This window comes from Lepisosteus platostomus, chromosome 12, assembly GCF_059453375.1.
Source record: "Lepisosteus platostomus isolate fLepPlt1 chromosome 12, fLepPlt1.hap1, whole genome shotgun sequence".
NCBI lineage: Eukaryota > Metazoa > Chordata > Actinopteri > Semionotiformes > Lepisosteidae > Lepisosteus > Lepisosteus platostomus.
Window position 1 is genome coordinate 15,512,656 of NC_142622.1, and position 27,841 is coordinate 15,540,496.

General features: G+C 37.6%; 1 protein-coding gene across 6 annotated transcripts; it reads left to right on the plus strand.

Annotated features, from left to right (window-relative positions):
• The first annotated feature begins 1,492 nt into the window (after positions 1-1,492).
• On the plus strand, positions 1,493-26,506 carry tent4a (terminal nucleotidyltransferase 4A). Of its 6 annotated transcripts, none has more exons than XM_088601056.1 (13): positions 1,493-2,481; positions 9,158-9,281; positions 10,622-10,668; positions 10,866-10,986; positions 11,590-11,697; positions 12,757-12,885; positions 14,004-14,217; positions 15,119-15,245; positions 15,481-15,584; positions 18,212-18,390; positions 21,072-21,218; positions 23,263-23,424; positions 24,012-26,506. In XM_088601056.1, exons 1-13 carry the CDS (start codon positions 1,703-1,705, stop codon positions 24,186-24,188), a joined length of 2,418 nt encoding a protein of 805 aa, XP_088457182.1. In that variant the 5' UTR covers positions 1,493-1,702; the 3' UTR covers positions 24,189-26,506. The 6 variants fall into 6 exon arrangements, with proteins under 6 accessions (XP_088457182.1, XP_088457183.1, XP_088457184.1 ...); XM_088601057.1 differs by having other exon boundaries at positions 23,263-23,316; XM_088601058.1 differs by having other exon boundaries at positions 23,268-23,424.
• Positions 26,507-27,841: the final 1,335 nt, after the last annotated feature.

Consider the following 27,841-nt stretch of genomic DNA (forward strand, 5'->3'; position numbering starts at 1 on the left):
ATTGGTAGGGAATGAGTCATGTGGCCCTGTGGTTTCTTGAATGTTCCATGAACAATTTGCCAGCAGAAAAATAAAGAGGCATTACTATAGTGTAAGACATGTTAAATATTAGGCAGATCTACAAACAAAAAAACATAATACTTGAAAATCCTATTTACAATTGTCGTAAGGTTTAAAGCCAAAGACTTTATATCACAGGTACACAACTCTAGTGTCAGTCAGTGAGGACCAGATTCCTGCAGATTTGCTAGGTCTCTAATTACCAGCTGAAGACCTTTGAAAGTGTTAAATTGGTCCAGTTAAGCTAATGCTTAGCTTAATTAGGTCATTATGAACACCTACAGACCCTACAAACATCCAGTACTGGAGTTGTTTGTACACCAATATATTACTTCCAGTCTTCACTTCACTACAGAAGGTCCCTAATGTTAACCACCCTAATGCACTCAGAAGTGGTCATAAATCTTTATAAGGGAAAGTAAGACTGGTTTAATAAAATAACTAATCATTCATGGCAAGTCTGCCCTGTAGGCCAATGCTTCAACATAAACTTCCAAAAATGCATCTTATTAGGAAAAGTGAATGGCAAATTTCTCCTGTCATTCTTTGTCTTTTAATGTGAGCAATACTGATGGAAGGTGGAAAAGGTGAGACTGTTGTGCCTGCAACCCAGCCTACAGGGGGTCAAGAAATTACAGGATAAAAGCACCATCATGTGCAGTCTAAAACAGCAACTTCTGAAGTTTATTTTAGAACTCATGTAACTTACTTTTTATTCCTTTGGGGTTTTTTTATAATATATTTTAACAAAGAAAATACTGTGCCATAGGAACAAAATTATAGAACTCACCATTCACTACACACAAAATGAGTAATGATCAAATTCAACAGGCTTCTAAGTAGAGGTTGATTTAATATGCAAAGTGAAATGAAAGAAAAAAGGCTGTCGGTCCTACTTCAGGTGTGTCAGGATTTTTTGAGTTTGTCTTCAAACATGTTTTGTGGTAAAGACTGTCTTTAAATACGTTTTTAGTTAGGAACGTGCTCAAAATAGTTTCGGAACGTTCAAATGTTAAAAGGTTCCCAGTCAAGACTAAACATAAACGCTGCGTTTTGCTATCAAAGAAATATGTTACCGAGTACATTAAGAACAATGGAAGACTGCTAGGACGTTAATGACAATGTATCCTTAAGTGGTTGGGAAAGTGTTTCATTGAGAGATCTGGTTTCCAATCAACTCTTTTTAAATCTGGGCATCTGAACCCTGTAGAAAATCTTACGTACGGCACAATTCTGGCTATCCGGGAGACGCCATTACCGTAATGTACAAACTAGAGCTAGGATGGGCCGAATCTCCCGTTCTTTGAGATTTCAAGTACGGATTGGAGGAGCAAAAGGTAATAGCAACTGCGCCTGCTCTTTGGTGAAACAGGGGGATGGGCCCAGGGCGAGAGTTTAAAATCCAGCACGCATGCGCATTAGGGGTTCGGGTTCAAGAGAATGCGCCATATTGGATCGCAGTAGTGTATAACAGTTTATAGTATTTAGGATTAGCAGCGGTCCCCGGTCCCTTTGGGCTTTTAGCGCTTACTTTCTGGGTTTTTTTAAATGGGGTGTAATTGCGAACTATAAAGGACCATACACGCGTGTATTTTAACAGACAAAGGGATTCGGAGAAAGGGTTGTTAAAACAGAAGTTTGAATGGATCCGAGGGTAGCTTGGATTCAGCCCGAACAGAAAGGACCTGCTAATGCCTTGTGGATGCATATCTGGGAGACCTCTCAGGCTGTCAGGACAAACTCCAGTCATCACCAACACCTCTGTGTTAATTCGCCGGCTTTGGACTCCAGCGTTTTTAAAAATGCAGCTGCTGCTGCTGCTGCTCCCAGAAAAAGCACGGGCAACTGTAGCAGCCATCAGAATCATGCGCCCGGTAAGGACAGCAGCAGTAGCATTGTTGTAATTTCATCTTCCAGTGTATCAAACAGCAGCACACATAATGCTCTGCCTCCCCCAGCCAGTAACCGATTAAAGGCAGCTGGGGGAGAGGGGAAACGGTTACAAAAGACTCCATCTGTGTCTTCGTCCTCCTCGATCGAGTCGGGAACGGAAAGCCCTTTATCCAACTCCTCTTCGGGAAGGACTATTGGTAATAGCAATACTGGTAGCAGTAATAAGACTGCAGGCGGTGCCAACCTATTTTTCAATTTCAGCGAGAACTTGTTATACAATGCCAATAACAGCACTCATCATCAGCAGGAGCAGCACCAACACAGCCTCCACGAAAACTACAAGTTTCACCAGTATCACAGCTCCACAGCTCTCAACAACCATCACAACCGCCACCCAGGCCGAAGGAAAAGTGACAATAAAGCGAGCACTTATGGGATCAACTATTTGCTCTCCAACTGGGGTAATGGGAACTATGCCTGCTCTGGGACGCCTTGGAAAACCAGGAAATACAGTCCCGGGGTCAACGGGTAAGATACGTCTGAAATACTGAGCTGTGCAAGGGTTCACTGTGACAAGCTGTCGGCTGAATGTAAAATGAGGTGCAGCGATTACTTCAGCCAATTTGTAACTTGTAGTGAGGACCTTGACTCGTTTAAAAAATATTTTTTTTAAATGGTTTAAACCATCATGCAAAGGGAATTATTGGAGACGAGAAAGAAGTGTGCAGTTCCGTAGCTAATTCTTTTGACTAGACAGGTGTTAATAGGACATTTTACGCTTGATTCGAGTAATGCAATTACTTCCACACGGGGCACAAGGCGAAAAGCAGGTTGGTCGTATGTATCGGTTTTACGCTAGGGGATCTCAGTTTTTGTCTTTCGCCGCTTGCTTATAACTCTCGGGCAAAACGGCGTTTGAAATGTAAGTAGTAGCGTGTTTGAGATGGTTGTTTGAAAGTGGATTTCGGTTTGTTTTACGGATAATTGGGTTTGCACGAAGAGTAGGTTTTGAAGTGAAGCTCCACTGGGGCTGGTGGGCGTGTACTCGGAGTGGGTTGGGTAAGTTTGGAATGTGGGGATATAGGCAACAAAAAAAAAACCCAAAAGCTTTTAAATGGCTACAAATGGGAGGTTTACCCCCTTTTCTGTGCCCGTATAATGCTTCATTTAGGCATTTCTCCTTTAGTCAACTAGACAGGTCAATCTGTCGTTAAATCCGTTCGGATAAATGGGATCTTTGCTATTCTTAGCCAAACAAATTACTTTGACCGAATGGTATGCGTAAAACTAAACCACGATTTTTTTTTGACACAAAATGGTGTCGCTAACGTCTACCTAAGGCCCGTCTGTGGTAATACGACGGTCCCGTTCTTTTAAAAATGTATCCTCGGTCTCTTCGTCCAGCCCCTCTGTTGAAACATGATATTTTAAGTTTAACATATAGAAACCTCAGAGTAGTTTTATACTGTCGTGAGTTTCTTTTTTAACAGAGCAGGGTATTTGTCCAGAAGGATGTTATGGATTTGGCCTTTTATTACTTTGTGGGCATTAATGTAATTCTCTGGTCTTGATTGTGGTTTGCACATTTCCTTTTACGGAGCCGTTGGAAGGGCTGTAGCAGTAATTTTAGGGCTGTTAAGACGATCTTGCCGTTCATTTGGTTAGGAGTTCCGCAGACAGAATAGTTTTTATTCACCTTTAGAACAGGCGTTCATTTGACGAGTTTTCGCCGTTTTGATTCCGGTGCGTTTGTACTTGACATCAGGGCCAAGTTGTAGGGCGCTTTCGGATTCCTGCACGGTAACTGAATTAAGTGCTCACGTGAGGGAAATGGTCGGGCATAATTGGACCTCACATTTTGAAAATGGTTAGTGCTGTCTTAAACGTCCTCTCCGTTGGTTTCCGAAAAAAAAAATCTATTCAGCCAATTACAGATCAATGAGACGAAAGTACAGTAACGCGACGAGTCTTTGCAGGATGTGGTCGAATGCTGAATGCGAATTTGAAACGGGGGTGGGGGGGAATGAACTTGTAATGGTTGCTTGCGCCCACATGGGATATTTCTTGTGCAAGAACTGTGGAACTGCTGGCTTCAGAACGTCGGGGTTTTGAAAGACAAACCAGAAAAATAAAAATCGTCCGGTTTCAAAGTTTCATTTCTTCCATTAAATAATTTCAGATGGAAGCAGTAACTAATGGGCCCATGTTTACATTTGACTTATTACAGCGATCTTTGGTTTTTAAACCTGGGCGTCTGTAGCCATTGAAGTTATCAGATTGGACTATAACGGTTTAAAGTTGAAAAGTTTATTTTCTTGAACTTGGAAATGCTGTGACAAGATTGAAAAATATTTCTTGAATTTTATATTTGCATGAACACTTTTTCTATTCTGTTTTCTTCGCTTTTTTTGTTAGCATCTGTTCTTACAGTGTTTGAATACTTCAAATGTTGCATTTAAGTTGTCCACCAAGAAACATCAGGGCAATGAAAACAATTTTCAGATACCCAAGCTGTTTATAGAAACTTTAAATTGTGTGCTTAAGGTCTTTTTAGGAGAAGTCCAGTGTGAAATGGAGACCAAACTGCGGTGTAGAATATATGCTGTTATTGTATAATACAGTAATCCAAAACCTATTTATAATGCCATGGTGCTAATCTCAAAAATCGGTCTCCTCAGTGTAAACCACATGAGATGCTTGTGCTGACAACACAGTGTCAGAATACAGCGCTCTACTGTATGATTATGATGGTCTCTGAACACAAATGTGATCCTGTCCATGTTGCATTGACAATTGTTAATTTTAAGATTTATATTATTTAGAACGTATCACATTATGTGGTTATGTAGGGACGTCATTTTGGCATGTTTATCTCGGCCATTGACAGCTTCTGAAATACATCAGTGGCTGCAACAGGGCCCTGGGTTCAATTCTGGATGTGGGAAGCTCTCTGTGTGGAGTTGATATCTTCTCCCCAGGTTTGTGTGCTCCAGTGTCCTCCCTCAGTCCAAAGACACTGGTGGCTCAGTTGGCCTTTGGGGAAAATGGGCCCTGATGTGAGTGTTGTGCATGTCTGTGTCTGTCCTGCAGTGGACCAGCATCCCGTCCAGGATCTACCAGGGACTAACTCCAACTCCCCCCCCCTAACCCTGAGTAAGAACATCCATGCATTTTCTAAGTTTGGAATTAGTTGATTAAATGTTCTGCTAAGGAGCCACTTGTGGCATGGGATAAAGATTGCCAGTAACAAAATGGGGGTTCTTTTATGAACTTTATACCAGAATACTTCTTGTAGAATAATTTCATTGTCACTAGACGTATGCCTCCCAAGATTAGATTTAATTGCTCAGTTTTTGAAGAGCGCATAGTTTTATAAATGGTAACCTGATTTGAGCATATGAAGTTCTGGTTCAGCCTGTGAGGTGCAGTAGTGAACAAACTTGCCACGTTTCATGTCAGACAGGGATAGTAGTTCACAGTGGGCTAGAGTTTGTGAACAAAGTGGTGGCAGCCATTCTGTTTTATGTAGGAACCCCATTTCACCACATCTTAACCGGATGGTTACCAAGTCTGGAGTTTAATTCATTTCAGTCCTTGATCAAGAGCCGTGTGCTCAATTTGCTTAAGTTTTTCGCCACACAGTGAATGACCCACTGCAGAAGGGGGAGTCATCGAAGCTCTTGCGAGGTGCAAACTAGAAACCGTTTTTGATTGAATTGAAACTTGGCACAAATTCATAAACAGTGATACTGTTCCTGTGATGGAGACCAAGTGAGGTGTATATATGCTGGAAAAACAATGTCTTGTAAGTAAATCTTCTAGTCTTATGGTACTTTATATTACAATTTTTGGAGTTAATGGATCAAATAGCTTTTAAAAGGCTGGAATTGGTGTAATTTGCCATGTATCAACAAGGAAGAGATCCTTGTTTTTTCATGTTGCCCATTCATTAGTAGCCGATTTAAATACCTATAAAGCTCAAAAACTGTTTCACAAATTGGCTCCAAGCAAGAGCTGTTTGCATGATAGTCCTATCTTGGAATTATGAGCCATTGGAAGTTTGAAAATCAGTGTTTCCAATGCACCCTGCAACTGTTAGATACATGTGCAGTTGCAGTTTGATTAATGTGGAGGTTTATAAGATTTTGAAAGAGTTTTCAGGTGATGTATCTGTCCCAATATACTGTACTTCTGTGGCATGTACTTTCTAGGATTCCAAGTCTTGGAACACAAGCCGTTTCTAAAGTTTGAAACCAACTCACTTCCATTAGTTGGAAATCTACATCGTTTGTTGGAAATTGTTTACAATTCGTGATATCAGTCTACTTTTGTTTGTCGGCTAATTATAATGTAAGCTTTAAGGTATGTCATACAACTGCATGTGGTCTTGTGTAAAATCTATTTTCTTCATTTACTTTTCAAGGGAAAAGTACAGGAATTGCTGTTGACTCAGAAAGTGTTTGCTGCTTTTCTGAGCTCTAATAATGGAGCCTTTAGATTAAAACGTTCAAAATGTCCCGTAGCATTTTTTAAGTTTTGTAAAATTTTGCACTTGCAGTAAAATCTTTACAAACTGGAATGCTGTGCTAACTGGGCTTTTCCCCATAAGCCAATACAAAATCATCCTTTGCTCTTGGGAAGAATTTCAAGTTGTCTTGCTTTCAGTCTGTCTCTGCTGTATTTTGGTAGGCTCGGGTATTGCAATTAGTATTAAAGTACCGTACAGTACACTGTAATAGTGTTTTGTATTCCAGCACTGTAATAAGTTGTAAGAGCGAAGGTACCATAAATGTGTCCCAACTTGCATACATTTTAACCTCTGTGTGGTTGAGAGGAACATTTGATTGTGAAAACATACTTAAATCTTGACTAACCAGCTAACTTTGAATAACTGGCACTCCTCGCTCTCCATTTATGCCTGATGGTTCAGTTTTACTGTAATACTGCAACACTTTAAGAGGAATATTTTTGCTTTAAAAAGTGATGCATTGAACTTTTAAATAAAAGATGTTTAGCTCCGTCTCTGAAGCTAGCAAATGCTGTAGTTGTGAAGCATTGAATATTTTTGAAGGGTTTTGTAGATGCCTACATGAAACTGCAAGCCAGGGTTTAACATTTTGAGTGCCTTGTAGTATTCTTTTATGGTATTAAAAATTGTCATGTAACTCAGTTGTGTAGTTCAGGAGACAATCTTCTGCTTGTCAACATTTTGTGGTGAACTAAACAATGGATTGACTTGCATTAAGACAGTACTTTTAGGTCTTAACGCCATTAATTCATCACATTCTGTACAAACGTATGTAAAGAGTCCAGCTGAGCAGGCCTGAATTGTAATAGAAAGTCTGAAGCTTTCTTCTGTTGTTGCTAGGGAGTAGAATTGCGCACTGTAAATCTTCATGCATAAAAATATAAGCTGCTACAAAACATATATATTATAAAAGCTTTGCCTGTTTTTAATTTCATTTGATTCATCTGCCTGAATTGAAAACCATGGAGACCTCTTATCCTCCCCAGTAACTGCTCCTTGATATCTTCAGTTATTTCATCAGTCCTCATGGCAACAGTGTTGTGTGAAAGTGGAACTTGTCCTACCTTGCAGGATGCAGTTTTTTAATCATTTATGGTAGATATCATTTGCTGCAGTATGAATCTTTTCTTCACTGATTTTATAGAATGGAAGGCTTTTTTTTTTAGCTTTATCAATCAAGAGCCAGTAAGAATGATGCACTCAACGGAGCTTTGTTTATATATGCGGTAGTGAGGTTAATTTCCTTTTGTCCTTCAAATTTACCTTTTGTCTGTTGGACATTTGGCTAAGCTCTTAATAGTGACTCAGGGAACTGTCTAACCTAAATTAAAGCCATCCAACATCAAAAGCCATTCATCGGCTGGACGAATGTCTTTTCTTGGTCAATTGTCAAAGGGCAGATGTGAGCTGGGTATAGAATAGTTAGGGCATTGGTTAAAGCTTGTATCATGACCTAGCAGCCCAGCCCTACACAGGTCAGTACCAATTTGTGCTACTGATCTGCATAGTTCTAGATGAATTGAGGATTGAATCGGAGGTAAACCACACAGAACAGTGGCCAGCTGTCTACAGTCAGCAGTTCTGGCAGTCAGACATAAACCCTCCCCCTTAGCAATGGGTATCTGACTAAAGTCATGTCAGGCTACAGATGTTACCTAGTCAACATCTGTATTTGAAGTTCTATAACCAAAATTCTTTGTTGTAATTTTCTTCTTACTGAATTTGACATGTACGGTGCTTATTTTATTACATAGATTTTTTTCTGATCCAGACTTTGTCACGGTGTCTACTGCTATCACCTGCTGTGGACTATGTAGATGAGTACCTTCCTATATTGGACTTGCATTTTTCAGACGGCAAGGTTTTCATTTTTTACCATATGCTTCTCAACTTTTATTTCAATTACTAATATGTAGTGAAAACCATACGATCGTACCCTGTGATACCACTAGTGCTTAAGAATTTGAACTTGGCTGCAACTATAAATTATTCTGGTCCATGAAATAGTTATTTGTCACCAGATTGATGCAATATCATTGGTACAAGCTAACAGTTTCTTTGGAATCTTCTTGCAACTAGAAATAAAAGCAAAAGACTCACTTGATCTTGTTAGTGATGTTTGATTATGGATAAAATTAATATTTAAGGCTCTTAAACTAGGTAAACCAGTGTTTATGCACTTGGATAAAAGGAGAGCAAATTGATACTCTGGATGAGAAAACTGAATATTTTCTGTGCAATTAGTCATTAGATCTTTATTACTCTGATCCATGCCTCTTGCAATCTGTGCACACCATTCTTCAGCTTAAATTTACACTTCAGTGAGAAAGTTTGTACTACCTCAATTTCATATTGCTTTGTATATTTCATATTGGATGATGCCTCTTGTCTAACAGTATTTGTATAATACAAATACGTATTTTCCTTCTGCTTTAACCTCTTACTTGTTATTGTTGAATGCCAAACTGGCAAGTAAGTAAAGAAACTCTTATCCAGTATTATGTATGCATTATTTCTAAATACTTCTATTACTCATATGAAGTATATTTGCAGTATTTTGCTACCTGGAATTTGCTGTATACAAAAGGCGTATCCATTTGAAGGTTTTCTTCATGTATATGTCGTCTTGCTAATTAAGAATTAGCAATCCAATAACTTGTCTTGCTTTTCCAACAGCCTTCATGAAGAGATTGTGGATTTCTACCACTTCATGTCCCCACGTCCTGGAGAAGCAGCTATGCGTAAAGACGTGGTGAACAGAATAGAGAGAGTTATAAAGGATCTATGGCCCACTGCTGATGTAAGTAGAAAAAGTTGCAGCAGGCAAGCACAGGACGGGTTCAGTAGTTTAAAACAACATGTCACTACAGTGTGATGGGGAATGAGCATTTGTATTCTGTCGGAGTCCTGATCAGCTTTAGAATCTCCCTGAACATCAGTTATGAGAATAGAACATACAATAAACCCTGAGATTGTTTGACTATTTGGTGTGTAACAGTACAAAAGATACCCTTGTGTTGGGAGGGGGAAGGCCCAGGGTATTTTCACTGTCAGAACCTCAGTACTGCATATTTCAGTCAAAAGGGGCAGATTTATAGTTTCATTTATTTCAAAAGTAAATATTAGTACATATTTTATCACATCTATGAGCTATTAGGTACAGGTAGTGGACATAATGGAAACACCTGAGTAAACGGGGTGAAAAATACATTGAAAGCCAGGCTTTCCACATAGATTTGGCATAAACGTTAATTAAACCAATAACATCCCAGCATGCCTAGGGTCATGTATAAAAATGCTGGATAGCCCTGGTTGCCTGTAACTGTGGCTAGCAGGACTACCGGAGTAGACCTTGGTGACTTTGAAAGAGGGCTGATTGTTGGGGTGCATTTGTCAGGAATTTCAGTGGCCCAGACAGCTGAACTTTCTGATGTTTCATGAGTAACTGTGCCTAAAATGGCTTGGAAAGACCTCATCAGCAAAGGGCAACAGTGAGTGGAAATGCATATTCCAGACTTGTGATAGTCATGTATAAATGAAAAGGGAGTAATGGGAGAATTTTAACTTGTGACTGAGCACATTATTAATAGAATGCCTTTTTTCTTGTTTTCTTTAACAAGGACACAGTCTTCCATTCTATTCGCCCAACGTCTTTCTTTTAAAATATGGCTATACAGTGTAAGGTTTCATACAGACTTAGTACACTCAATACTATCTCATTAAGCTTTAGAATATTACTTTTCAGAGATAATATTGAAAATTTCTATATGCTTAGGTTTCTTCCATTTTCTGTAATCGCTGCATTTATATTCGTGGTTTCAGTTTGGCCCTGAACTAAGGCTGTAGGTGCCAGACTGTTTCTGTATAATTGTGTGGTGCCAGTACCTCATTGCTGAAATTGGAGGTGCTGCTTTTAATAAGCGTTAGTTGGCTTTTGCTGAATACCTTCAGAGTGTTTGAGAAGGGAGGGGAAATGGCGGTGAAACATTGGAAAATTCAGGATCTTTGCCCCCTTGCGTCATGCTAAATAATAAATGCATGATTTGTGCCTGGGAAGCTCCCATAATATTGTATTTCAGCAGATATTGTTTTCTTAAATTCAATTCCACTCTTGAAATATGCACTGTCTTTCCTTTTCAGGTTCAGATTTTTGGCAGCTTTAGTACAGGACTTTATCTCCCAACAAGGTATGATGTAGCAATTGCATAAAATCTTCTTCATTTTGGATTTTCTTTGTATTGAGTTGACTGACCTGTTTGTGTACTGTAGGTAAATGTGCTTTTGTAGTGTGACCTGGGCTATTGGACGTTTTAAATTATTCCTACATTTATGGTGTTTTTGAAAAATGGGAAATGTATAAGGAAACTTTTTTCTGTTATTGCAGTGACATAGACTTAGTGGTCTTTGGGAAATGGACACGTCCCCCTCTACAGCAGCTGGAACAAGCACTACGGAAACACAATGTGGCTGAGCCTTACTCTATTAAAGTACTTGACAAAGCTACGGTAAGTTAGTGCAGTTATTTTTTACTTCCATGTGTACCAAAAACTTCATGCCACATTTTTGGTAGTGGATTATGGCATAATGTTGAATTGAAATCTTTGGAGGGATTTACATAATAACATAAAATTTACAATGAAGCTTTTTGGTCCATCAGGCCCAACTTAATTTTTAAAAAGCCATACAGAATCATTTGTAATCAGGAAGTTATCTTTCTTTTTTTTATAAAACTAGGGAGGTTGTAAGCTCAACCATTCCTGTCTGTTCTCTGTTGAATAAATGACAGTGTAACCAACTAGTATTGTGTTTTTTTCCCCCACAAAGAAATGCCCATAGCCTATGTATCAATACTAAGTAGCACTAGTCAAGACACAAGTTATCTGTCCTAAGCACCCTAAGAGTACGATCATTTTACCACTGGTCCTAAAACAATTGCTTTGTATTTTTTTTCCATTTGAATAAAGGTAACTAAGGATTGAATGATTATCCTTGCATTTGCACAATTTGTTTTGTTCCTCTTTCTGCTTCCATTTTGTACATCTTTCTGCTGTTTGATATTTTAAATGACAGAGGGAAAAAAAGCCTTAAAACATTTTTCTGTTCTTCAGGTACCAATAATAAAACTCACCGACCAAGAGACTGAAGTTAAAGTGGACATCAGTTTCAACGTAGAAACTGGTGTGAAAGCAGCGTGGCTTATAAAGGAATATGTTAAGGTTTGCTTTTATTTCAATTATCCATGCAGTGGCTTTTCATTTGCCTTCTGGTTTTCTTGTGTTGTTTGACTTCAACTCCAACAAACTAAAATTTGAATATTACAACTTTTCCGATCTCTTTTGACCCATCTTACCTCAGGACTAAGATCCGTGAGATTTCTAAATTGCGGTTAGGGAAACAACCTGTTAGGTTAGGTAAGCTAAAATGTTTTGTAGGTCTGAATTACATCTAGACATATAGCTTAATTCTAGATTACTTTTTGTCCTCTGTAAGATAAATGATGAATAGGGGCTAATTGTGACTAGAGGCACATGTAGTGGTAATAGCAGTGAAATTGTTCTTTCAAATTGTTATAGATGTTTTTTTCCCCTGTCTGACTTGCTGTAGTAGTTTTTATGGTAGATTTGGAGATGCAGGTGTGATCCTAGATAATACAAAACTGGGTACAAAAATGCTAGTAGCCTCATGTTTAATGTATACTTTTTTCCATACCATGTGGTATCCTTTTAAAACCATTTTAATTTGTGTAGTGCCTGGATCTTAGTTATTTTACTTAAATATTAAGAATGACCTTCCTTTTTAGAAACAGATGAAAGAAAAAGGTGTCAAAACTGAATTGCATATTAAAATAATGTGCCATAGTAACTTTAGAATTTTTCATCTAATTAATGAAATTACATCTTATCGTTATTTAAGAGTAAGATATTTCAGGCAGATTGTAGAAAATTATTGTGACTAGAAATTAGCTTCACCTTCAGGGTTTGATGGATATGTAAATTAAAAAATTCCTTATTTTACAGCTATGGTACTTATAGCTAATTCATTAATAAAGTAAATGTAGGTGTTTATAGTCCCTATGTAGTGAAAATATTTGGAACAGCTGGTATTTTCTTGGTTGAAATTTCATAATTCTCTTGTTTCCGCAGGTAAAAATCCCAAATATGAATGTTTTATTTAACTTTTTAAGCAGTTTAACAAAGAAGCATTTTTATGCAAAAGTGAGTAAGTGATATTTAGTTATTTGAGTAAATGACATGTTTTGCTTTACTTTCTTTCAGAAATATACTGTGCTTCCTTACTTGATTTTTGTGTTGAAGCAGTTTCTTCTTCAGAGGGATTTAAATGAGGTGTTCACGGGTGGTATTAGTTCTTATAGCCTCATTTTAATGGCAATCAGCTTTTTGCAGGTAAGGGATGTTAATGGAGTGTTTTATCAATGTTTCCTAAACCTGCATATTTAAATTTTTAATGTGATTCTAGGCTATTAATTACATTGGTCTTAAGTGCTTCTTAATTTCTTAAATGTTTATAAATACAGGATTATATAGGTATTACTTTGCTATGAGCAACTTTCATTTGTATAGTTAACTATTAAATGCCCTGTTATGTAAAAAATAAAATGTCGAACATACAGATTATTTTGTTATGCATAAGCCAAAACATGTAGTTCTACAGCTTAAAATTTTAAAAGCATGATTTTCTGTAAAGATTCCTAAGTGGTTTATTTGATGAAAGCAGTAGAGTTGCAGGCATTTAGCTCATTGCTTCAAATGTGGGGTATGATGCTAGCTATATCATTGCAGTGACCTGTGCACCAGGCCTCCAGGAGCATATGTACAAAGAATTGTGTTGCTGGGGTTGGGTGCCTGTTACTGTCTAGGAAATTCTAGACTGCAAAGCTTTTATGCAACCCCTGCTGTCGTTAAGGTGTCTCAGTTTGACAGCACTGCAGAAAGAGCTGTGCTATTGTTCAGCCAGTAGAATTGCTTGCTCCGAGCATAATGGGTTAAATACTAAAAGCCACATGTTGCTGGTTATTGCTAGATGGCTGCATCCGGGAGTCTGTTTCATTGCAATGTTAGCTCAGTGCTGCATGGATTGGGTGGGCTTGAATTGGTGAGGGTGTGCTGTGCAACAGTAATTATTAGGACTTGCAGAGCGCACCTGTGATGCATATTTTTATCTTAAACGGCTCTACTAAGTGGGCATGTCGGAGGCATACATGCCTAGCTTCTCATTTCACTCGTTGGTACAGTGATTATAAATTAAGTGCCTTACAAGTAATAAATGTTGGTAATTTCTCATAAATATCCTAGTGTCCTCATGAAGGAAAGGGGTGAAATCTTTCTGTACTAGTCAGGAGTAAATTGCAGGTTGTTACTTTCCAGCTGCAGCCTTTTCCAATTCTCCTAGGTGGTCTTTACCAGAATGATTAAGAAGGTTTATCTCCCACACTTCTGTATACATCAATTTTCACTTATTAAAATGTATTAGATAAATTCAAGTTTTCTCTTTATTTTTGTAGTTGCACCCAAGAATCGATGCCAGGGGACCCAATGTAAATCTGGGCATTCTTCTAATTGAATTCTTTGAGCTGTACGGAAGGCATTTTAACTACTTCAAAACTGGTATTCGGATAAAAAATGGAGGTGCTTATGTTGCCAAAGAAGAAATCATGAAAGCCATGACAAATGGTTATAGACCGTCAATGTTATGCATTGAAGATCCCCTCTTGCCAGGTAACTATGTGAAAAGAACAGCTTATTCAAACATTAACACTTTGAAAGGGGTCATTTGGACTGGTGGTGGGTTTTTTTTTTTTGGAAAGTCAAGACTGCAAAAGAGGGCCATCAGAACACTGACTCTAATGAACCACTTTTTCCACACCTGAAGAAGGCTCCATGTCCAAAACGTTGTTTTCTTCTCTTTTCAGCATGGAATAAACCTATTACTCGTTCCTTTGCAGCCTACGCATGCTGACAGAGCTACCCACCTGAACCATTTTTATAAAAGGTTTTGTGGTGCACTCTTGCTGTGATCGATGGAACTTTCTTTTACATAATTTTATATTGCATATCTAGCTCTTATATTAGGATAAGGAGTGCGACAGGCCTGTTGCGTTATTTGTATACATATTTTACATATCTTAATTTTGCTATTAACCAGAATTAGAAGTTGTTAATACTAAGAATGTGTTTTTAAGGTATTGGACATCTGAAGTCTTCAAATTGTCTAATAATTTGAAATGTATTTATGATCATAAAATGAGCAGATTTTCTTATGCAAGAAAAGACTAGTTTTTATATACTTGAATGTTTCTTATCCAATAGTGAATAATGGATAGCTAAACAAATGATTACAAATCTTGCTGGGTCCAAGCCATGTTTATTTACCACTGTCTGTTCCATCTCGGTGTTGTTTTTTTGTTCTGTAATTATTAAATACTTTGCCTATAAATTCACCATGTTAATTTCATGTCTGTCATTTACCTTTACCCACCCTGGGTTCTTTATTGCTTATTTCAGAAAGATTGTTACAAAATCTACACTTTTGGTTTTGTGTAAGCAAATTTTTTTTTTAGATCCACATGTATTCTTTTACTGAATAACCCATTCACTCATTGTGGGTCTTTTTTTTTAGGAAATGATGTAGGCAGGAGTTCCTATGGTGCCATGCAAGTGAAACAAGTCTTTGACTATGCTTACATTGTCCTAAGCCATGCTGTATCTCCTCTTGCAAGATCATATCCCAACAAGGACTCCGAGAGGTAAGCAAAGTTTGAGTTCTGTTGCTTGAGACGGTTTCAGTACTAATTTCACCTTTATCTTTGATTGAAACATACATTGTCACTAACTCAGGATAGAAATGTCTAAAACTGATTTGAAGTATTTAAGTTGAGAGGTTTTGGTCTCTGAAACATAATTGAACAGCTGTTTTTTCCTATTTAAATTGACAAGGGTACTGGATGTAAAAACTGACATTTTAATTTTGCATTTTTGCAGCACTTTAGGTCGTATTATTAAAGTCACCCAGGAAGTCATTGATTATAGGGAATGGATCATAAAGAAGTGGGGAGGGAAGAACTGCACTAAGACCGACAGTGGTGGTAAGCATTCTCTTAAGACTTTCAGCTTAGGGTTTGGTTGTCAGGAATTTTATTAGTATTAATGTAATATATACAGCAAATAACTTTCATACATTAGCTTATTTCTTAGTTCTTCTAAATCTTTTAACAGCAGTCTCCAGTGACCATAACTGGCCATAGTAGAAAGTACTGCATCCACAAGAAAATGCTGCAGATATTCTTTCAGGTTTTGTGAATATTTTCAAATTATTTTAACATGTACGTTTTAGAATATACAACATCTTACTGGGGTAGACATTAACTGCTTGGTGAGTGGTTGTTCAGTTTCTGGCTTACTCATGTTCTGGTTTATTTCAAATGTGTTTCACCATGGATATATTAAATCATAAAAATACGGCATCAGTGCTTAGTCTTAGTGCAATTATAGTAGCTCTGGGATTTAACTCATGGGCATTAGAGTTTAATACTAGATGCTTTTGTGGTATTTGTACTGACACCTTCCAGTAACTCAAATGTTTAATTGTAGTTTTGAGGCTTTTATGTATACATATTTCATCGTAATAAAGATCTTAGGAGCACCATTTTTGTCCAGCTCTGGTTTAATTCCAAATCTAGACGCAATGCATGGAGTGTAGTGAATAATTAGTGACAAATTCTAAAAATGCAGCTTTAAAAGTAGCTGCAAATATTCACATCATACTGTAGCTCTGCATAAGTTAGTATGAAAATGCAGTAACACTGAAGACTGGAAACAAGTGGAGACAAAGTTAGAAACAGAGTGCCCTAAAAAGGAAGCCAGATCTTGCAGCAAGCTGATACTTTTGTAGTGCTCCATATTTTGAAAGAATTCTAAGCCAGAAATCTGATGATGAAATTATACAAGTCGCACAAAAGAATATGCTCCGTTGGGTAGAATGTGACAGTTGATATAAGAGATCTGATATGAAAGTGTGTTCTGAAAAGGTCAGTAATGACCGCTCCTTGCAGTAGGATTCTGTAACCTTTTCTATTCAGGATAAGGGAGTTTTATTTTGAGAATGGAACCCTAGAGGACTGGAGCATTAAAACCATATGCTGTTACTTTTAAGTAGATACAGTAGTGGTTGTATATGCTTGCATTAAAGTAAATGTCATGCATGCAGTCCTCAGTTGTAATGATCACATAGTTTAGATGTTTATTTAAATATTGGCACAAGTGTAGCCGTCGTAACCATTAGGAAGTCGAACCCATTATGTAATATTTGCTTTTACAATTTGAAAGTTTATAATTTGGCACTATACATCATAATCTAAAGTTTGTGAATCCTTTCTTTGGATGTCTGTTGAAACTGCAAACCAGTTGGATCGTGTACGGATAGTAGACAAAAATGGAAATGCCTAACTAAAAGAGGGACATCAAATACATTGAAAGCAAGTGCTTTTATGCAGCTGTCTTATGTTAAGCAGATATGATCCCAGCATGTTTATAGTCATGCTGAAAAAAGCTGGTTGCTTGGCTGCCTACAATAATGACTAGCATGGGCGCTGGAAGAGGTGGTGTTTGTTGGGGTCCATTTGGCAGGAGCTTCAGTGACCAAGACTGCTCAACTTGTGGACTCCACATGAGCCGTAGTCTCTAAGGTGATTGCTGCCATCTTTTCCTCCAAGATCCTTGCAGACAAGCACAACAGTGAGCAGGAATCCTCCAGGCTTGTGATATGCAGTTTGCCTGCTTTGCCTTTCACTTCAAATTGGATATTTCAGTCTGGGGCACAAGCAGCCTGTTTTATCAAAAATGGTCTTCTGAGAAATCCATAGAGTGGGACACTGTAATTGGGTTGTAGCGTACAAAACCAATCCTCACACCAGGCAATGTGTTTGAGAGTTCAGTGATGCTGAAAGGGTATAGACTCTGAGCACTGGAGAACTGCGCTATTGTCAGATGATTTGTCCATCATCATGCTCTCAACAAATGGATTACTGCACATATGGTGCAAACAAGTCTGCAGGCCTTGGCTTTTGCAGTGAAGGGTTTTGGTTTTTCCATAATGTTCGGGGGTGCGTTTTCTTGATGTGGTTTAGGTGCACCGATTGCATTAGACGGCACGGCCGGTGCTAATCGCTACTTAATGATACTGAAGGATCATGTTCACCCCATGTTGCAGTCTTTCTTTCTGGTATCTTCCAGAATGACTGCCCCCTATCAATGAGTATTTGTGGTGGCCTAGTGGATTAATGAGAATGATGTTGAAGTTATCCATTTCTAGCAGCCTTCTCAGTCACCAAATCTGAACCCAATTAAACATTTATGGGACATTCTGGAATCACTTAAGAGACTGCATTGTCCACCTCTGTAAACAAGCATTGTGTTGAATGACTTGGCAGGCCATACTGGCTGTGTGTGATGGTCCAGTGACCTATTAAGCGACTTTACATGGGTATTTCCATCTTTGTCCACTAGTAAGACCATTGTACTGCAGGTTTGAAAATCAGGAGATACAGTAAGTGGGTAATACCCTTATTCCCCCCACTTGATGACATGGAACAATTATGCGCCATTTAGAGACTGTTTGCTGCATATGTAATATTGGTTGTAACAATCCTGGCAAATGCTTGAAACAGAGAATGTGAATACAATTCATTGTAACTGACCTTTTTTCACTCTTTAGATTCCAGGATACAAGGCACAGAGCAGAAAGAGCACAGTAGTATGACTCGGAATGCTGAGCAGCAGCGAGACTTAGTTTCCCCACAAAGCGTGGACTCGCCCATGTCTCTCTCCAGCCCCCATCAGCACTCTTCCGGCTCTTCTGCATCCTCCATCTCCTCCCTCTCGGGAAGTGATATCGTAAGTTTTTGTTTCTAAAGAGACCCTGGTTAATCACCACAAGTATTTTATTAGTTTGTTTTAACCACCGCAGGTATTTAAAGTACATTTAATTATGGAATGTCTGAATATCTTTTAAAAGCAATGTCTGGGGTGCCTCTTTTGAAATTGCACTTATGGAAAAAAATTACATTAGATATGGTTCAGGCATTATACTTATAAGGCCTCGCCTCTCCACATAGATGGCTGCCTAGATGTGCCTGCTCCTGAAAACCTAGACATTCTTGCTTTATCTTGTATTTAAACAGCAGCTGTATAAAGGAGGAAAATATTTTTGTTCGGTTTTGTGCTGTTTGTGGTATAACTGTCCAATTTCCATGTTTTTACAGTATATTTTAGCAATGTCAGTGTAAATAAGAGCTTCTCCAAAGAAAGTAAGAGTTTGAACTTTGCTGTAAAAGTGGAAATGGTTTTGTGAAGCATACAGTGTAGGATGAAGGTTTGCCTATCGTTGCAAATGTGACGGAGCAGGAGCTGGGATAGGCAATTTCTTTTATCCCAGTAGCCTCCTGCTCTGCTCAGTCTTCTAACCTTGTAAACAATGAAAAAATGTAACTTGTTTTTGAACAATGGAAATATGTTACTATTATCCAAAGCACTGCTTAATTGTTACAAGTCGTGGTTTACTCTGCTGTATTATGGTACATTCTTGTGGTCTATCGTTATCCAGTGTAGGGGCTAATAAGTCTTAATTCTGTTTTTAGGGTGGATTGTTATGGATTATATATAGATTATAAATAGTTTTGTAAAGCTTAATGAGCTTTGAAATATTCTATTATGATAATCCACAATGGCTGTCAGAGGAGCTATATTCTATTTGGTTTAATGTTAAATTCTTTATATTGAATAAATAAAGACAATTGTTTTGTTAGAAAATTAAAACTCTTTTGTTTGGATGTTTGTTCAAGAAAAGCTTAAGATAACCTTTGGTATGTGAAAATCAGTCCCCGTACTTCCAGGCTGTATATCTTGCATGTACTCGGTGTATCTTTTCACAAACAAAATTACTCCAAAATCAGAGTTTCAGGGAATAAAAGTATGTCCAGTTTATTGGTATTTAACATGTAGGTGAGATTTCTTTTTGGACAGTTTTAAAATTTATGGAAGTGGATAATTCTTATTTTAATAGATTGTGTAAAAATGAAATATTGCCTAATAGTCATTTAGTGCAAAGGATGTATTTTGAAGGGTGTTTGCACTAACCAAATTAGCAGCAAACAGTTTATAATGTACTTGAGGATCTGTTGGTGGTGCATGGTTAGCTATACTTCAAAAGATTTAAATACACATTTGAAATAAGATTAATATTAACGTGCAATGTAAAAGGCAACACGTACTCCACATTTGTAGCGCAGACTAGTTAATTTGCTTTTCTCCAACATCTCTCCTTATTCTTTCAAAGTGACAAATTGTGATTGAATTCAGGATTTAGTGTATGGGTCCGGATTATCTAGGTCCCTGGCCACCTTGTGGCTCCTAAGCAAGAGTCGCCTTTTTAAAAAACAACTGCAACAATGAACTTCGTCAGACAGTAAAAGATGCCAGGCAGCTCGATACATTTCCTAAAATACTTCACCTTGCATTGCAGCTGCGTTCACAATTGGGCGTGCAAGTGATTGGTCAGCGTAAACTACACCCTGCCTATTCTGCAGCTTTTTCCTCCCTTGTTAAAAAAATAACCCAGTAATGAGCTCAGTGCATCTTGTTTGGTTGCTGTAATCCGAGACTTACGTACATCTTCATGAAGAAGGTGGAGTATGCCATAGCTGTATCATTTTACAGTGCTGTACAAAAACCGTTCTGAGATGTCATTTGTCAGTTGAAATTGACATACCATACAATAGTGCCTCATTTACTATAGTTTGTACCATGGATTTTCCACTTGACCTATTGTAAATAGTACCAAATGTAAAATTGGGCTTCAATATGTCAGTAGGAGAAACTTTTGTTATTAAATGTCATGTGAGAATTTTCCAGTAGGTAAAATGGTCAGCACATGGGTATAGGCAGTGAAAGGTCAACTGTTTATGCCTTGAGGTTATGTTGCACTTATCGGTTGGTGAGCAACGCTAAGGACAATGACATTAGTTCAATATAGTGCTGCATCAGGTAATGTTTTAATTCTATATTTGTGGATTTTTTTTTTCCATAACAGTCTACTACTGTATAAATGTTTATTTGTAATTTTTCCCTGCATTTATTAAAATTGGTGCATGAAATTGGTCATTTAATGAGAAAGTAGACTTGAGGTAATGTTAATGAATTAACTAGTTATCGCACAGAAATTTTCATTAAAAATAAGGTTATATGAAAGCTGGATCACTTGAGTCTTTGAATGCAACAGATATGGTTTATGACTGCTCTGTGCACCACGCAAAGCCATTAGATGTTCTGATCCTAGCTACTGATGTCCAAAACATTAAAGCAGGCAAAGTATGACTTATCAGGGGCTCTCATTTTTTTTTTTAGAATCATTCAGATATGTTTGACTATTTGCCGGTATGACTTGGAATTGTGAACATTCAGTTCTTTAAAAAAATATATATTTTGGTAACATTTTTTTCATACTTTGAAGGAATGGTTTTCCTGAGGTTCTTATAAATTGCAAATGTAAGTATTTTGCTTTCCTCTTTTTCTTAAAGGACTCCGATTCAACTCCCTGTTCAGCGGCAAACATTCCCCCATTTCCCATCCATGCACTAACGCTGTCTACACTCGGACCTGCATTACAGTTGCCAAATGGGAAGCCAAACCTAACTGGAGCTTTGATAATGTCTTCCGGCTCCCAGGTAAGTGCTTCTTATCTGGCTTAGCTATCCATCTACTTCATTAAGGAAAAACATCTGCCTTCCCTTTTCTTTCTTTTCCCGTAGTTCTCCGAGCTGACCTAGTCAGCTCTGGTAGCTTTTGTCATGGCAGTTTTCCATACTGAATTTAAATGGATGAAGTGTCCGTCTTGGGGTGGTGAAAGAAATGAGAAAGCTTTATAAGTTGCATGGAGGATGTAAAAATTCATGAAGCGATAACAGTGATCTCTTGTTGATTTTAAGGAGTGATTGACAGTGTCATGGAATGGTTTTGATTTCAAGGTTGGCGGTTTCCAAATCGTTGTCACAAGGCAATATTCAGGATGGAAATAAGACCCAATTCAAACAGCAGATGAAAATTGTGCATGTATAAAAAAGTATCAGTGTTTAAACAAGTATTTGTAAACTTAACGTTTTAAATTCCAGCAGGCCTCGTATCTAACCAATTTCAATCATGCTATTTGTGTCTTCATTTCTGACTTCACGCATTGAATGCCAGATGGACCACTTTAATCCTAAAGTAATGAAAACCCTTACATGCATCAAGTTAAGGGTCTTTTCTTTACCACCAAATATTCCTTTTGGAAAAGGAAGTGCTTGCTGTTAAATGTTGGAAACAGTCAGGGTTTCTATTCCTTGGCAGACATGGATTGGGTCATGTTTTTCACATGACTGATTCAAAATTGTCTGTAGGCTGAACTTGACCTGGTGTTCTTTTGTGTAGTAAGTGGTGCACAGACACAGAATACTGTTCAATAACGATTGCAGTTGGGAAAACACTGGCTGTGACCTCAGCTAATTTTGTAGCGATCGTAGGGCAGTTGACATTGTTGGACAATTTAGCTGGTCAATTCATTTGTAAAATTTCCATATACATGATTTTTCACAAGACCCAAATTGTTAAAAGGTTCCCTTAGTTTTGGAAGCAGATAGAAATTCTTTGTGACTTATGGTGTAAAGGTATAGCCACCACTGACTGTTATTGTTTTATTATTTTGCTGTTGCTTTCACAGCTAGATGCAGGTTTGCATAAAGTCTTGGATACGAAACTCCAATGACAAACTTGTCAAATCAAATTTTACATGCTAAAGATGTTTTTTTTTAGCCTAACTGTTTTTAAAAAATCTTTAAAAGGTATAATTTCTATTTTGTCAGAATAAATTCAGATTAGTGTATCCCTGTTAACCTTTTGGTGGGTTATTTTTTTCTCTGCAAATAGCATGAATTTGCAGCCAGATATCTTTAGTTTAACAGATGCAACATGGTGCTTTCTTATTTTATGTGAATTCAGCAGTTTTAACTCAAGGGGAGACGGATTGCAAAACGCAAAAGGATGACGCTTAAAATCATTAATAAATCAGAGAATCATGCTGCAGTAAAAATGACTTTTTAAAAAATTGCTTAACTGTATAACAAAAATGTAATTAAAATTGGTACATTTGTGGTCTAAAAAACGCATAGATCGCATTACATGAATACAAGACTAAGACAAATTTTCAAGACTAATGTACAAAACTGGACAATATTTTAGTAGCCCTGGTACACAAATCTGGAGTTTTGTAAAAAATGAAGCACACATACTCACTGTGGTGGAATAACCATAAGAAGATTGTTAAAGTTAAAAGGTATGATATTTCAAAATGGACTAAGAATTAAAATTCCAGCAGGCTGGAACATTGTATGCTGTATGGGCTTTTTAGTTCTCTTGCTCCCTTATAGATGTGACATTGAAATCCATGGTTTCCATCATAAAAAAAAAAAAAAACGAATAGTTCAGAGTGCCAGGATCTTTTTATGATTTAGTGCTGCATGACCCTATGTGATTTATTATGTTATTTTTCAATTTTTAAATCCCAACTTGTCTATCCACATACCCAGATATAAGCTTTCAATTAAGCAAGTAAAATACTGGAACTTAGTTATTTTTAAATGTGCACAGGGTGTGCTAAAACTTAACCGTTTGACCGACTCCTTTTCATTGCTGTTGGCAGAAGCCCTGAGCTCTTTCTCCCTGTTCTCTTTCAAGGCTAGGCTATCCCTTTCTGGAAACCTAGGTGTTCCTTCACTACCTGGCAGACAGGTTTGTATAGAAGGGACAACTCCTTTGAATGCTGTCCTACACATGCCCCCTCCTGTTGTTCCCCCTGCCTCCCCCAGCCCTCTGCCAAGCCCCCACCTGCATCACAAGGTAGGCGCCTGCACACTTCAGGTTGTCAAAACGCTAATACATTTTCCACCTTTTTGTTCCGAGGTCCTTGTATTTGAATCGCCAGATTTGTATATACAGAATTATAGAACTTGTCTCAATGCTAATGTTTTTCTTTCTTGTGGAAATTATTTTCAAAACATATTTAAAATATGAAATAGTTTTTACCCAATGTCAGACATTACAACCCAATGTTGTAAAAGCTCTCCATATTTGAGTGACCACGATAAATTGTACTTGCTATTTTTAAGTACAGAAATGTCAAAATTATACATTTTTATTGGATAGAAATGTCTCCATTTGTTCCCTTAAGACTGAGTATTTGCTATTAAATGGAACAAACGTTAAAGCAATAAAAAGTTTACACCATTATTATGGGGGAAGTGCATAGTAAATGTATTTTGATTCAGAATGGAGTATTTTTGATTAATGTAAAATCTTTGAGTTTTCCCACTAAGGCAGTTTGTTCAGAATTGTGTAGGGCATAGGAAGAGAAAGTTCCGGCAAATGTGGTTATCGCTTGTTTCATACCATACAGGTATCACACTGTACCTTATTCCCTTCTTTAGATGCAAAGTGGGCCAAAGTATTCCATGAAGGGACTCCATAATCCAGGTGCTGTCCACAACCCAATGGTGGGCATGAAACAGCCTATTAACAACAGGGGACATGCTCAATACAACCGCAACACCTGGCGCAGGAGGAAGCACACGAGGGATATTGTACCAGTCAGCCTTAGTAGATAAGATCGCTTCCGTCTTGAAGCTGGAGTTTTTACAAATGCCACAAAGAGGAGTAAGACCAGCATTCAATACTTCACCCTGTAGGTAGCCCTACGTACCTGCAGTTGATTCTTTGCATGTTTCCTGCACAGTGGTCAGAAATCCACCTTGCAGATAATATTGTTCAGTGCTGAATCTGTGAAGACTTGTTCAGATGTAAATGTTTTGTTCTTTGTTCAGTGTTACTTTTTTACTTTTTATTTCCCCCGCTCCATTTTGTTTTTTGGCCTTGTGAGGATTCACCATCTGATGCTGGAAGTGGCTCTATTCGGTGACTTGCTGCAGCTTGGAGAAGAAAATATTTTCTCTGGCTTACATGCGTGCAAAAGCATTGGCAAGTTGAAGACCAGCCATTTTTGTCTTTCAGCGATGGACTGGCCCAGACTACACTACAAGGCAGAGCTGCCTCCTTTTTCATAGTCATAGTACTCATTTTACAATGTACAAAAGGAACAAATTGTTTATCATTTGTGCAATAACTGTTTTTTGGTTTCAAAAAATGGTTTTATTTAATTTTGTTATATGGATATGTCAGGTGTTTAAGTTATATTTTGGGGTTTTTTTGTTCTACAAGTTTACAGATCCTTTCCTGGATTGTGGTCTTTGCAGGTCTGATGTTTTAAAAACAGCAGTTTATAGTTGCAAACTGTAACAAGAGGACTCCCCTTTTAATGATGTGCAAAGCAGGGCAAGAAACGGGAATTGAAAATAGGCTAGCCAGAGACTTTCTTCACTTCTTGGAGCTGTTGTGAAAGGAGTAGTCAACAGGTCCATTAACTGGAAATGTCCTTAGTCCTGTTTTTACTAAAAGCCCCCTTTTGGTGTCTGTTTTTAATCTTTTTTTTGTTTGGGTTACAATGTACCTGTTCAGCGCTAAAGCATATATGATTAGTGTTAAATCCACATCTGATGGTTATTCCAGTTGGGAATCTCCCATTTAGCCATCCCAGGCCACTGTTCTCATTCCTTGAAATGATCCTCAAATGTTTTGGAACTACACTAATCTGTGTGCTTCTAGCCCCGAGAGAATATAGCCTCTAGCAGTGTGGTTTTGTCAAAAGGAATGACCAGAGCTCATTTTGAAGAATGTTTTTCAAGAGTATGGCAATGACTGAGGGTCAGGCGATCAGTTGTTTTCTGAGGAAAAGGGGAGTCAAATGAAGGTACAGTGTATTAGGAATAGATTTAAATCAGTGTTAATTTATGTAACCTGTGTTTATGCAAGGTGCCCCTAAAAGCATTTGCTCCAAGGGTGCCCAGTCAACAGAATGTGGCGAAAGGAATTATTTTGATTCCATTCTGGAATCTGTATAGCAGTATGTATTCGTTCTGTTAAGAGCAACACATTCAAATCAAATATTAACAAGTACTTCCATTTGCTGGATGCATTGCCTGAAGTATTTTTTACAGTATTGCATCGTGGTGCAGCAAGTATATGGCGCACAAACTGTATTGCTGTCACTTTAAGGTTACTGATGCATACAGGTATACTATGCAAGTGGATTTTTTTTTCATGTCGACCACTGCTTGTTACCTTTTTGAACTACAGAAATAGTACCCAAACCCTGAGTTTTAAAAGCACCAAGGTTGTTCCAAGGAAATATTGACAGCGATACGATACCAGTATTATGTGTTCATTTAAAGTCACTTGTTTTTAAAATAAGGTTACTTATCCTCCCCCACTTCAGCCACTACCAGGGAATATACCTCCTAACAATGGTTGAAATGTACTGTACGATGTATATCTATAGATTTCAGAGGTGAGTGAGACTTACTGCTGTTGATGAAGGCATAACTTTAAACTCCACTTAGCAGCCAAAAGCCAACTGCCTTTCTGTCATTTTTGTTATTACATTCCATTGTGGAGCTGTGGTAAACAGTGCTCTACAAAACCATTTGTCATGTAACCAGTGATGAGAACTATGGAAAATCATAAGTGAATTAGACCGAGTAACAACTGGTATCAGTGCCGATGTATTCATTCTATATGGTTTTAAATAAGTAGACGCAAAACGATGCCTTACGTTTATGCGTTGATTCAGACTCAATTCTTAAATTTGGCTTTTGCTTTTCCTGTCTTTAAATATGACAGGCAGTTATATAGTATGCTTGTCATAAAATGTTACATTTGAGTCATGATTAAACCAAACAATCTGGTTGCCTGGCTACCACTGTGGTTATATCTTAACTGGTAACAGAAGGAAGTATCATTTTTTTTGGAGAAACATTTTTATGTAAAGTTTTTTTTCTATTCTTTTTTTAAATAAACTTCTTAAAACAAATACTTCTGGTTGTTTTGTTTTTAAGTGGGAACGGTCACCTTTCATTTCTGTCCTTTTTAACTTGGGTTAAATAGCTACATCAGTGCAATTGTACCATCTTAGAGGTTTTTTAGCTTTAGACTTTTAGCCACTTAGTCTTCACTAATGTATGATTTTTCAACCTGCAAGTGCTCTTTTTAAGCATGTCATTGTCTGTCACAAATGTGCACACAGTAGGCAGGTGAAATCTATGCTCACTTTTTTTTATGTGTAGCTTCAGAGTGTACTGGTCCTTATTCATTGGTTATTGCGTTTAAAATTCTGCTGCCATTTTTGCATGAGGAATTATGGTTTTTAGCTGTTTTTCCAAGCTTATGACATGGTTTCCTGCCTCAACCACTACATTTATTCTGTGCATATTTCACATTTCTTCTGATTTAAAGTACATTTTTCAAAATTCTAAATGTAAAGTGCTATTAAAGTTGAAATACTTGTTTAAGTACATAAACAATCATTATTTTGATGTTTGTGTTTTTAATTTTCTGTGTTTGGGTTATTAGTAACATTTATATAAATTTGAATAAACCCCTTCTGTTTATATATGAAATATGCATAACTGATCAAAATTATGGTGATGCCTGAAAGTGTAGCATCAACACTGAGTTAGTCAGCATATATGTGTATTGAAGTAGTTCAGGTGGGTAGCTGTGTCAGCGTTCGTAGTAAAGATTTATTCCATACTGAAAAGGGAAACACGCTTTGGCTGTGGAGCCTTCTTTGGGTGTAACCTATTACTTGTTCCTATATATGTATTTTGTTTCAGAAACAGTATGTACATTTTACTGGTGTTTTCTTGGTTCCTTCCATGAAAATGTTGCTCTTTGTAATGCAGAATGTAATACAGTTTTGGAAAAACTTAAATATTAAGCAAAGGAAGATTTATCATAGGAATTTACAGCTTGTCTGGTTCACCTTGAATCAAGGGCTGTAAAATCGCATACTCGGTCAAGTTTTATTGCAAAAATGGAAATAATTTGGACTTTCTTTCCCCAAACCTATCCATTTTCGAACTACTTTATCCAATACAAGGTCCCAAGAAGTCGGAGCCTGTACCGACAAGCAAAGTGCACAAGACAGGATACACCCTGGGTGAGACAAGTCCATCAGGGCTATAGTTGTTTTGTCAAGGGAAACCAATGCATGTTGTAGACTTCAATAAGTCAAGAAAATATCTAAACAAATGTGGCCATTAAAAGAAAAGAGTTAAAACGTCACTGTCAAAGATTTCCTGGCCAAAACTGGACTGACCATGCTGCAGTTGTCATTCAAAGCCTAAAATAAGCTAAAGCAATTACA